General features: G+C 37.9%; 1 protein-coding gene across 1 annotated transcript in view; it reads right to left on the bottom strand.

Annotated features, from left to right (window-relative positions):
• Positions 1 to 12,869, bottom strand: part of LOC146131867 (electroneutral sodium bicarbonate exchanger 1-like) — a 65,197-nt gene that overhangs the window by 20,893 nt on the left and 31,435 nt on the right. Inside the window, exons 6-12 of the mRNA XM_083396476.1 lie at positions 10,767 to 10,927; positions 6,965 to 7,159; positions 6,039 to 6,166; positions 5,347 to 5,470; positions 2,207 to 2,325; positions 1,542 to 1,691; positions 574 to 677 (exon numbers count right to left, since the gene is read on the bottom strand). Coding sequence (XP_083252602.1) covers positions 574 to 677; positions 1,542 to 1,691; positions 2,207 to 2,325; positions 5,347 to 5,470; positions 6,039 to 6,166; positions 6,965 to 7,159; positions 10,767 to 10,927 — 981 coding nt within the window. The remainder of the gene's footprint in view (positions 1 to 573; positions 678 to 1,541; positions 1,692 to 2,206; positions 2,326 to 5,346; positions 5,471 to 6,038; positions 6,167 to 6,964; positions 7,160 to 10,766; positions 10,928 to 12,869) is intronic.

Raw genomic sequence — 12,869 nt, 5'->3', positions numbered from 1 at the left:
CGAATGGTAGCAAAACAGTATAGACTTTCTTGTCTCAGTCAAAATCAGTCACTATAGGTTCTAGTTTATAAAAGAGAAATGTATTTCGCCAGTCCCGGCATCTTCAGTCTCTAAAAAACGAATACAAAATAATGTAAACACTTAAACCGGCCCAGGTGGTAGAAAAGTTGTAGTTATACGTAGAATGAATATCACAGCCCATAGAGAACTGGGTTTATGTCAGTTCTTACAAGTCTTTATCACAGAGGGTTGCCACTTATCTTACGATTCATATAAATTTAAAAACAAGTCCTTATAAGGCGGTGTTGTTATTAAGTTGGGAAGTTTTTTTTTACAAATCGACTTGACTGGACCTTGACTTTCGTTAAAGTGCTTTTATTTGGCATTTTTCATTATAAAATTGGGTAAATATCTTGTTTTGTATATAAAACAATTTTGAACGTTTTCCCCAAAAACTTATATTAAGGTTGGAAATAATTGGTTACGTTTTTCGGTATTCAAAAAATTCGAAAATATTTAAAACAAAACGGCGCGTTTTCAGCCGCATATTTAGTTAAGCCGCAAAACAATCACCTTCCCGTCCTTAATAGTTCGGGGCCAACCGAGTGTTCGGGGGGTTCGTTGCCCCCGTCACCCCCCGGTTTGTTCCCGTTCTGGTTCGGTTCCAGGCGTTTCATCTGCGTGAAAATACGAGGCGTTAAAACCCGGGACACCTTTCCTGTATGGTATACGTGGCACTTTTGGGTTGTGGGTTGTGCATTTATTATTATTATTACTAACACTTCGTGGCGGCATGAAAAAATTACAAAATAGTTCAAAAAAAAATTAGTTAAAGAAATGAGCGATAACAAATACCAGTGTTATGGCAAAATGAATGCAAAGGTCAATGACCTTTGTTCTTTTTACCCTATTTTTAATTCCAACAACCGAAAATTATCCCAAACATTTATATATGCTCTTTATTTTAATTTGAGCCTATATTTTTATTAGACTTAAAATGAAAAATTAGATCGGTTAAAAAGTGACACTATACTACATCTGTATGAACTGACGTTATTAATGCTCAGAAAGCTTTTTTAAAACAACAAATAATTTTCATTTATTTTCTAAAAATCACAATATATACGCGGGATATTACTGTGACAATTCAATAAAAAATCCAAAAGTTACACATAATAAGGGATGCGTGAAATAATAGTTACATGAAAAAGCACAAGAAAAAACAAAAAAAGGTCGAGTAAATTAACATGATCTTGATATAAAAGTTTCGATACGAACTTCTATCATTAACAGGTAATGTATGAATATGAAAAGCTACATTACAGAAGCGTGCATACTGCACAGCGCACTTAACTACACTGGGATTTTTCTTTTACGATACTAGCCAACATTTCATGCGGTTAGTTGCAAAAAAAAAAAAAAAAAATACTTGAAAATTATTAAAAAAAAACCTCTGGACAGTACGATTTGTTTTATTCCGTTTTCGGGTGTCTGTTAAAAAAAAATAAAAAAAATTTATAAAAAAAGTTAATTATTTTTACCTGGTTCCCGGGCAGATCTTTGGGGGGTTCGATCCTGACGCTGGCGTCCCAGGCGCCGGGGGGAAGCACCGTGACCTGGTCCAGGAACTCGTCGATTCCGGCCAAAAGGTCGCTGCGGGTCTTCGCCTTGTACGCCACCTCGTGGAAGACCTGCGGCCGGATAACACATTTTTTTGGACAAAATAATTTTTTTTACAACACCGTGTACCACATCAAATGTTTAAAAGTTGATAAAATGATGAATCGTGTGGGAAATTACCGGATACCGTGTTATTAAAGTTTTAAATAAATATTTAATAAGTTAGCTTACGTTTTTTAATAGTAACATGATTCTAATTGTGTGTTGCAGGGATGGGGCATCAGAGCAACACTACGTTTTTTAATATAATTCAAAAAGAAAAAAATTGTAAAGACCATGATAACAGTTTAAAAAATAGGTAAACAATTGTTTTCTAACTATAGTCTTACTTAATACAGAACCTAAAGCGCACAAAAAATCAATTCAAAGACTTGTTAAAAGAGCAACCCTACCTTAGATATTAGACAACGAGCACACACACGAAAAACTTGGCTATTTTTAGTATACGACGGCAAAATTTGAACACGGGTTGAAGAGTGAAAGAACAGATATAGGGATAAATACGCGGTGCATTTGTGAGCAGTACCTCGTCTGTCATGAGGGTAGCGATCGATCTCCCGATCTCGTGATATTGCTTTTGCTTGCCACAAGGTCCGAGCAATATGAACATGAAGCGGGTCGGGATCGGAACCTCGGTAAGGCGGTCTGCGGGGAAAAAATGGAATATAGATAAAGTCAAAAACTGCGGTAAAATGCCCAAAAAACAACGATTAAAATTGAGGTTAAAGGTAGGATATCAAAAATTGCGAAAAAAACGCAAAAATGTTCGGCTGGACTCTGGAGAAAATGCAGACAAACCAATAAGATGTGAACATGAACCTCGGTAAGGCGGTCCTCGGTAAGGGAAGACAGAACTATTACAAATCCAACAATTGCGATAGCTTTCCGGTCATAGAAAAACATTTTCTATTTGAAAGCAGTGTTTGTCAACCTTTGAATCGAGACCGAAAATTGGATAGCCGTTTCATTTGGTTGGGTCGTTTACATGGTTAGGTTTACTAAGATTGGTTCTAAGCAGAATTTCCCATAATTAAAAAATAGCCTAAGCCATACAAAGACAATGACTAACATTATTGAAAATCGAAACAATAACGTTAATGTCCTTCGGTTTATTCGCTTACAATGTTCAATGAAGGGAATTGGGTCGCCAAAGCTGCTATCTTACACTTCATATTTAAGAAGTCGCGAAAAAGGTTGAAAAACACTGCTTTAAAGGTCATTAATGAAGTTTAACACCTGTCCCAAATGGCTGTGGTAAGTGATTTGGGTCAGGTGCTGCCATAAACACATGTAAGGTTGCTAAACTGACAGGACGAACATCAAGACACGACCAAGGCGATCGCATTTTGATGTTATACAGCGATAAATGGGTCACCTTAGCACTCAATACACAACAAACCCACTGTGCACCGTTGTATAAGGCCAAAGCCAAGGTCACGGGGGGGGGGGGGGGTCGGGGCGAAATTGCGCGCTACTTTTTTGCAGTTACGAAACAAGTTTTTCGAGGAAGAAATAGATATGGCGTAATAAATATAATAATAACAATAATACTTGCCCACCCTAACCCAAACGCTAACTCGCCCCTTAACCCAAATAATGTCAGCAAGAAAAATCCTTGGTATACATTTCCACAACAGAATCTTGCCCTTCAACAGAACACATAATGCCGACGATAAAATTCTAAAATACCTTGCTGACTGATTTTTGTTCGAAGCGGTCCTCAAGCCAATATAAAACCTTGGATGAAAATGTGGTAGGATTGTAGACCAGTGCCGCGAATTAGACTCGAGTTCGCTATCCACGTGACTTATAACTGCGCACGTAGATAAGTTTCCAAAAGGCCACAAAGGGTATTAATAGCGGGCAATTAAAACCGCATGCGAGACGAGTGATCTTCATGGATAGCAGAGCGGTTAGGCTGAGCCACCAAAAAGTCCCAACGGGTTGTGAAGAGTTTGGCTGAACTCACATCTGCCAAGGAACATGAGAGGCGGTTTTTAGCTTGTGGTTAAGCACTATTTTTTGCCAATGGCTCATGTTTGAAAGTGACGATGGGATAGCTAAACTTTTAAAGCTAAAATTTTACGATACTAGCTCACATTTTATGCGGGTATAGTTGCAAAATAAAAACAATATAACCTTAAAAATAATGAAATAAAACGCTGGACAGTAGGATTTGTTTTTTCTACACGCTTTAGTCGTTTTTATAGTTCATTTGGCCGGACTTGAATTCCATTTCTCTGTCGTTCACAAAGCAAGTCATTGAATTACTGATAAATCGCTGGTTAAAAAAGCATTTTTTTCATGATAGGTATGCAAGCGATAAAATGCGATTTACACAATACGCAGTAAATCAGGCCTAACTTGAAACCGCGCCGTATTGAGTTTATGGCCTAACATTGGTTGACGCAGGGCGGTTTTATTGTGTTGCACTAACTGTAATAAAATACACGTTTTGGTTTTAAGATCATTAAACGGGAACAGAGAACAGCACGGCACATTGTTCTTCGCACGTCAACGCAATCGGGTTTTATTATTAAAGGCTTAAAACTTAATGACCAATTGTGTTTAACGTTTGGCTTATAACTGGCTTACCTGTGAGCTTTCATACAACGACGTGTAAAGCATATGAATTAGCACGTCTGTTGCGTTTGGATAGAGTAACGCGTACGTATATCGCACAAGTTATGCTGCGTTTCAATACTGTAACACGTACGAATACGGACGTCCACGTTTACAGCGTTCGTTGAAGCAAATACGTATACGGTAAAGCAAACACACGTACGTAAAATGTATACTGTCCATGTGTGCTTGTACACAATACGGATGCCAATATGCATATACAGCTTATGTAAACGCAAGTAATTTCACAGCGTACGTAAATCCACGTACGATACAACGTACGTAAACGCAGGTGCGTATACAGCGTACGTAAACGCAAGTGCGCATACAGCGTACGTAAACGCAAGTGCGCATACAGCGTACGTAAACGCAAGTGCGCATACAGCGTACGTAAACGCAAGTGCGCATACAGCGTACGTAAACGCAAGTGCGCATACAGCGTACGTAAACGCAAGTGCGCATACAGCGTACGCATACCCACGTGCGTATACAGCGTACGCAAACGCAAGTGCGTATACAGCGTACGCAAACGCAAGTGCGTATACAGCGTACGTATCCAACGTGCGTATACAGCGTACGTAAACGCAAGTGCGCATACAGCGTACGCATACCCACGTGCGTATACAGCGTACGTAAACGCAAGTGCGCATACAGCGTACGTAAACGCAAGTGCGCATACAGCGTACGTAAACGCAAGTGCGCATACAGCGTACGTAAACGCAAGTGCGCATACAGCGTACGTAAACGCAAGTGCGCATACAGCGTGCGTAAACGCAAGTGCGCATACAGCGTACGTAAACGCAAGTGCGCATACAGCGTGCGTAAACGCAAGTGCGCATACAGCGTACGTAAACCCACGTGCGCATACAGCGTACGTATACCCACGTGCGTATACAGCGTACGTAAACGCAAGTGCGCATACAGCGTACGTATACCCACGTACGTGTAGGGCGTGTACTGTGTGTATTTGTACAGTACAGTGGACGGACGTAAGTCTGCGTACAACGTAAGGATACGTATGGGCGTATACGGATATGTTCGTACCGAGAAGAACGCTCTCGTTGAGTCGAACAAATGCGATGATGCGCTGCTCGAGGAAGTCAACTTCCCCGATGAGGACATTTGATGCTTCCGCTCCTGGAGGAATCTTCTTCATGAAGTAAGGAACCTGGAAGACAAGTCGGAAAACGTGAATTCTAAAGGTGGAAGAGCATATGGTGGAATATATGGGTGGAATTAAGGCTGTATAGAGTCGGAGCCGGACTCGACGGAATCGCACATTTAGCCGGAGTCGGACTCTGGTTATTTTAAACTGATTCCGAAGACCAGGTTATATGCAGAATCACTAAGTTCAAATCGACTGTTTGAAACCGAAGAACAACACAGGCGGTCAAAATCAAGTTGTTTTAATTTTTTCTGTTGAAAATATATAACCACAATTTGCTCCACCAGGCAACATCTCAATAGATAGAAATGTCCTTAGATAGAATCAATAGATATCATTTGCACTTTGACCTGATGAAGCACGGTTTTGCGAAAGCTTGTTAAGATTTCAAACATTTAACCAAAATTGGTTTTGGCGGAATTTCAGTTACCTCCAGGTGTTAATCTACGATTTTCAAAATTGTTACATTTTACGGTGGAATTCACTGCGTTCGACCATCGCTAAAATTACTATATTAATTTGGAATCGAACGACAGCGGAAATACAGCCGAACAAGTAGTGAACAACACACCTTGGATTTCTTGTCTCCTTCTGCGAAGCTGTTGTGATGCTCGCTGTTGAATCCGTGAGCGAACGAAGAATTGTTGATCGACTTGTTTCTGGAGATTGAACCTGGGGCCGTGGCTGAAGCTGCTATCGCTGGAACAAGTCGAGCAAAGACATTTTTTAAATTGAAATGAAGATTTATTACAACGTTTGATTTTGTAACATCAATACTAGGGTTGAAAGAAAGGACACTTTAAGACATGTTTTTCGAAGAAAGCTTGCGTGTTTATGAATACCTATAATTGGATATTTTTTAATTAGATTCTCGAAACACAGTATTAATCTAATGGGCAACACAACAAAAAATGGTTGGATTTTTTACTGCACTTTCTAAACCCATAACTTGGACATAAAATAAATCCAAAAAGACTTTTGGAAAAAAGGGCATTATTGGACTTCCCTAAACACGAGCACCTAATTTCCAATAAATCACAACAAATAATAGATAAAAGATTCATTCTTTTATTAGCAAACGTTTCGGCAATTTCTTTTGCCATCATCAGTGCGGTATGATGGCAAAAGAAATTGCCGAAACGTTTGCTAATAAAAGAATGAGTATTTTATCTATTATTTGGGCCACTCTCTTTCTACTGAAGATTATGAACAGATCCGTGTTTAGTGTTCCTTCACAACAAACCTTCTCTTAAAAAGTGAAATACTTCAACTTACAACTCGAAAGCACTTAAAATATCCCATAACACACATTAAAGCTACTCGCTGAAATTAAACCTACTCGAAAAAAAAGAAATACTAGTGTAACTAAAAATTCGCGTAACTCACATTAAAACTTCTTGCTACTCGCTACTCAGGTACCTAGTAACTAGACTCACTTAAAATTTACATTAAACCTTACATTAAACCTACTCAATACTCGCTACTCTTCCAACTCACAGTGTTTCTTGAGATGCGGCTCTGAGCTGGAGTTGATGCCGACGAACTCTGCCATTGACTTGATGGGACCGGACACTCCCTTCTTCTTTTCTCCTTGATGCTCGTGTCCGCTGAGAAGAGCAGTCCTCACCCGATCACGGATCTCATCGTCATGAGGAAGATGTCCTCCTTGAACAAGCTGATCCAGAACGAGATCTGTGAAGAAGAAGAGATTTAAGAATGAGGAGGTGAAATATACGCGAAAATATGTGTTCAACAATTGTGATCCTGCTTTTTGACCAACGACCACGGCTTTTCGTAATCGATTACGGCAATTAAAATTAGTAAACTAGTTATTTATGAGCAAATAACAAAACTAAAATATAGTCGAGTCCAGGGTTTTTTCTAAGGTTTGGTTTGGGTGACCGCTAAGTAGTTTTAAGAGACCGCAAGTGTTTCATTTAAATACCAAAAAGTTGCAAGTCCAAAATTTGGGAAACCGCTGGAGAAATTTGGGGGACCGTTTCGGTCCCACAAAACACCTTAAAAAAACACTGGTCGAGTCATTGACTTAAGTCACTGGTCCTCAACCGGGGTGCCGCAGCGCCCCGGTGTGCCGTTTCTAATGTTCGAGGGCGCCGAGAGATATTTGACAATTTTTAAGAATCTGATTTCAGCCAAACTTTTTGTGTAAGATGGAATAAACTCATTTATAACTTCCTACGTTGTGTAGAGTTGATGTGCGTTGTTCCTTTTCCGTTTATTGCTATAGTGGATTAACTACGGAAAAAATCTTGTAGGGGTGACGCAATCTATTATTTCTTTTCTGAGGGATGCCGCAAGCCATAAAAGGTATCACTGCTCTAGCCCCTCGGAAGCTGCTATTTGACCAACGATTACGGCCCATGTATCATTAGTATCGCCATCGTTTTTTTTCAATTTTGCGTCTTTTGGTTATTTAGTGACTTTTTAAGGTTGAATTAAATGTTCGGCAAAGTTTTTTTTTTTATAATTGGTCTGTTTTGGTGACCAACCTTTTTCCGCTCTGACAAAAATTTTTTTTTTGAAGTTTTTTATTTCGATATTTTGTTTCAATGTAAGTTTTTTTTCGGTTCGGACGTTTTATTTTTTGTTTTATATATTTTTTTAATTTTACCGCTAACTATTATTATTTTTATTTTGTGACAAAAATCTCTTTCCTATTGTAGAAATAGCTGCGGTGCTCGTCAGCCATGATTAAAATACCTAAACTTATTAAATTAATCAGAAAACCTACTTAAACTTGATTACGTAAGCTGTCAATCACGGGTCATTAAACTAGGGAATTAAGCCTAAGTTTAAGTTAAGCGCAGCTTTAAAATGTGAACTTCTCTAAACAAAAGCATGCGAAAGTGAAATTTCCTGTCGGGCTAACACGGCGTGTCAAAAGTAATTAGCGGCTACTAACGAAGCTTAATGCAAAGGTCAATGCCAGAGTAATTAACGTCAATTCTGCTGACTTGTTCTGTTACGCCGAACTTTCATTAGTATTTCATGAAACGGGCAGAGACGGAAAAGTCAGCAAAAAAATGCTGTCTGAACGAAATGAGTTCGAGCGGAAATAAACTTCAGTAACCTTTCGCCGCTACTCGGGGTCATTGACCTTGCTCGCGTCGGCCAATCAGACGGGAGCCTGTCTGGTTAGGAAATTTGGTGGGTAAAGGTTATTTTGCGGCGCCCTAATGAAACTATTTCTGGGTCTAGTTTTAAGGGGTTTTAAAGGTTATTTTAACGCTTTGTGCATCAGATAAACGATAAAAATGGTTTAAAAACGATGACAAAAGCTTGTTTTATAAAGCATTTCGCAATAACCGTTACTGAAGAAAAAAAAACAATAAACATTCTAACATGGATCTTTATAAAAATGGCCATTTAGAGCTTAAATTAACAGGTTTAATTGCAGTTCAACATTTAAAAAAACCTCAAAAAAAAGTTGTTATAATTTTAGCGAAATTTTGTATTCTAACTAACATCGGTTTAACTAACTGCCATCAAAATGAAGCTTGCAAATTATTCACACAAAAAACATGTAAAACAATTCCATACTACGAAATTTGGAAAGATGTCCTGTTATTTACTCCTCAAATTGTTTTAAATGTTTTACTTGTTGATGATTTTACGTTAGCTTGGTAAAATGCCACGCGAATTTGCGATGATATAGTTTTCCTAACACGTGTGGTTGCAATACGGTAACACAGGTGGCGCAATAAAAAGAGAGTATTGGAGCCTAATGGTTGGAGTTTGAAGTAAGACGTAATAAGAAAATCAAAGCTCATACAGAAGTAGGTATCATTTTGAATTTTTCGAATAACTCTTTATTCCTTTTCAACATATGTTATATAATACCCCACTTCTGTATGGGCTTTAAAAAGCAAGAAGATTTTACTAAATAGGGCCATGACGAAAACCCAAAACTTTACAGCGGCCATTGCGTGCGACGCTGGGCGTTTTTTTGGCGGGTCCAGACCAAGAAATATGCCTTAAAAAAACTCATTTTGAGTCTTGCTTAAGCCGACGCTTTAACACGCTCCTTGATTTTGCAAGGCTTTTGACGCATCAGCAAGATTTTTGTTTCAAACGGTTTGTGAACTGTAGTCCCCTGTCAGCATAAAACCGAAGGTCACCTTGAGGGTGCCTGCCAATACTTTAAGACAAGATCTGGTGGGTGTGCGCTGTCGAATGCACGCGTGCGTTCGCGCCCTTCGAGCGAATTGCACTTGTGCAAAAAAGTCAAGTACAAGCGAAAAATGAGACTGCTTTATAAATCGGGTAGATTTTAAGTTAAGAAAAACTAACAGCTGTGAAAATTTCATGATGTAACTTCGTTTAATTCCCTGACAAAAATGTGCTACAAAAAACTGACAGGAGAAAAACAAAATAAATTAATAATTCGGACAAAAAACAACATGTGTCCAAAAAAAATATTATACGGGAATATAACATTTTTTGTTATGCCACGCCTACCGTTTCCGTGGTCGGTATTTCCAATTACGATGTGTTAAATGTTGACATTACCTAATAAATTGAAAGACATCTTAACTGCTTTGTTGCAATATATTGCAAATCACTTAAAAATCAGAAACTGGCCAAAAAATCAGTCAGTTTTTTGCTGACAAGCTAACTAGAAGAACAATAAACCGCTTTGTGTTCCGAAGAAGGATTTTGCTTAGCTAGCAAAATTTTAACGATGATTATTGAGTTTTAAGTAAAACCGCTTGTGGTTTACGGAGATTTATTTCCGAAATATGAAAAGATTTCCTCATTAGGCAATCTTAGCAGACGCGTCGGTTTCAAAGGCTTGTTTTAAGTGTCTGGCAATTTTAGTGTACGTTCGAAGTCCAGTCTGCGCCTTGTTAAGCGTGACCCACAGAAATATCTAGAAGTCTTGCGACGCAAGGTTTGTGGGCATAATTTTTTTGACTGCGAAATCTTGTGGGAGAATAATTTCAAAAAATTGCCACTACCTAGAAAAGGTGCCAAAGCGATTTTTACAATTAAAATTTTTTCCTTATTAAAATTATTTCATTTTTCGTAGTAAATCAAATGTGATAATATTGCGGAAGCAATACGAAGACTCATGTTAATCTAATTTACTCTGATTATTGCTAATTCCTGTTCAGTGACAGAAGAGGGCCAAAAGCTTTGAGGTTGTACTTACGCTTTAGTTTTTTTTGTTGGGTCGCCGCAAAAAAGGTTGAAAATCAGGCCACTGCAGTGTGTAATTTGCCAAAATTAGATCATAAGCACACAGTTAAAAGTCAGGAATAAAAGCTGATGGACCAACCTGCAATCTGCGCGATCTCACTGGCCACCATATCGAGCTGTACGACCCCGTTGAGGATGCAAGATCGCAGTTCGAACAAGCTGTGGAGGCTGAGCGAGGCCACGTGCGGCTTACTCCATCGATCCCCGCCCTCTTCAACGCACTCCTCGAACTTAATCCACCTGGTGGCGCAAAAGAGATCAGTTTATTAAAGCGAACGGGGAGTTTTGGTAATATCTGTCAGAGTTGTAATATAATAACGATTCAACACCTAATTTTCCATACCATTGAATCCACAAACTTTATCCACATGGTGGTGCACTAGAGAGCACTTTATTAAAGCGAACGAGAAGTTTTTGACGCCAACGATATATTCACAATGGTAATATCGGTCACAATTGTAATATTATCCGATATTGGGGTTGGATTTATATCGATTCTACACATATTTTTGCGCCACACATTTTTTCGGACTTCATCCACATGGAGGCGCACCAGAGGCCAGTTTATAAAAGGGAGTGGGGAGTTTTGAAATACGGAACTTTTGGGATTGTTAAAGGTGCGAGCAATTATGACTACACGATAATAATAATTATTCGAAGTGGTATCGGTTCTTGTTCGATTTTTTAGTTTGCCATACCATGCAACGTTTTTCACTTTGAAAACAAAAAATCTAGTAACTTAGTTTTGTTTTCATAATAAGCAAATTCAGGTTTTACAACCGGAAAACTACATTTTCAAGTCTTTTTTAATCAATTTTGAAAATTTTGTCAAGACTTAATTTTTTTTAATCGTATCGCCGTAGTTAGGCCAAACATGTCTGGAGTCAAATTAAAATGAAACAAAAAGTTTCGAAAATCATAAAACCGGCAATATGGATATCTTGTAATGTAGCGTGCAAGCAAATTGTAGACTTACCGCAAAAACGTACATGGACGAAGGAAAACGAACTATACATAAAAGTTACGACCTGTTGTGCAGTTTTTGTTAGCTTTATAATAAAAAAGGTTTGTTTTTAATGTTTGCAATGCGATAAAAGTGATTTTCTGAGCTTTGCAACAATGCACACATAAGGTAAGTTTTGGCACGCATTGACTGAAAGTTCGCGGAAATCGCTAATATTTCACAAAATGGAAAGTCAATCTCGCTCTTGTGGAATGCAGACGAAATTGACTGGAACCTAAAAGTAAATATTTGCTCGGCATTGACGTGCTGAGAAAAACCCATAGTAATTTATTGTTAAGTAAATGTTGATTGCAAACTTTTGAATGTCGTGGTTTAACACATAAAACTACGCTATAAAACAGTTTTATTTTCGAAAGCCGAATGGTCTATATTAAATGAATACACTTAAATTGAAACTTTTAAATTTTGCGACTTTACATATGAAAACAATGCTATGAAAACGTCTAATTTTTGAAATATAAATGGTCTACATTTATTGTATACACTTTAATTTCAAACTTTTGAATTTTGTTGCTTTACATATGAAAACAATGCGGTAAAAACGTCTAATTTTGTGAAGTCAAATGGTCTATATTTATTGAATACACTTAAATTACAGACTTTGACTGCGATCGTTTAACATATGAAAACAGCGCTATAAAAAGCGCAAGGCCTACAGCCTACAGCCTACAATAGACAAGCAACCAAGCACGACACAGTTTATTTCCAAGAAAGCGTCACTTATAAACTAAAATCGTCCTTCAAAGTCTAAATTAATTAAGAGACACTACTCAACGTATATAATAAGAACATTATCTGAAACATCAACACAATGTTGGCTATTTCTGTATGGTATTGATCTTTTCTACACTTCTAAATACCATTTTATCTTATATGAATAAAATAATTCGTGTTGATGTAGCCTAAAATCATTGTTTCTGTGCAAAATTAATAACAAACCTATCTGAACAAAGGTATATGTATGAATGAGGAAAAATGGGAAGATATTAATTTCTGACCACGCGTTTGATGCAATAAAGGTACATATGTGTTCAACAACTGCGATGCTTCTTTTTACTCTTTTTTGAGCAACTAACCGAGTCTCTCGATTAATAATACACAAGTTTTTCTAACCTGAAAAAACAACAAAAAACTAAGTTTTTTTTAGCATGTCTTGCT

The sequence above is a fragment of the Ascidiella aspersa genome, chromosome 9 (genome assembly GCF_963924565.1).
Source record: "Ascidiella aspersa chromosome 9, kaAscAspe10.2, whole genome shotgun sequence".
Lineage (NCBI taxonomy): Eukaryota > Metazoa > Chordata > Ascidiacea > Phlebobranchia > Ascidiidae > Ascidiella > Ascidiella aspersa.
Note: the sequence above shows the minus strand (reverse complement) of the source record. Positions and strands in the feature narration are given on the sequence as shown.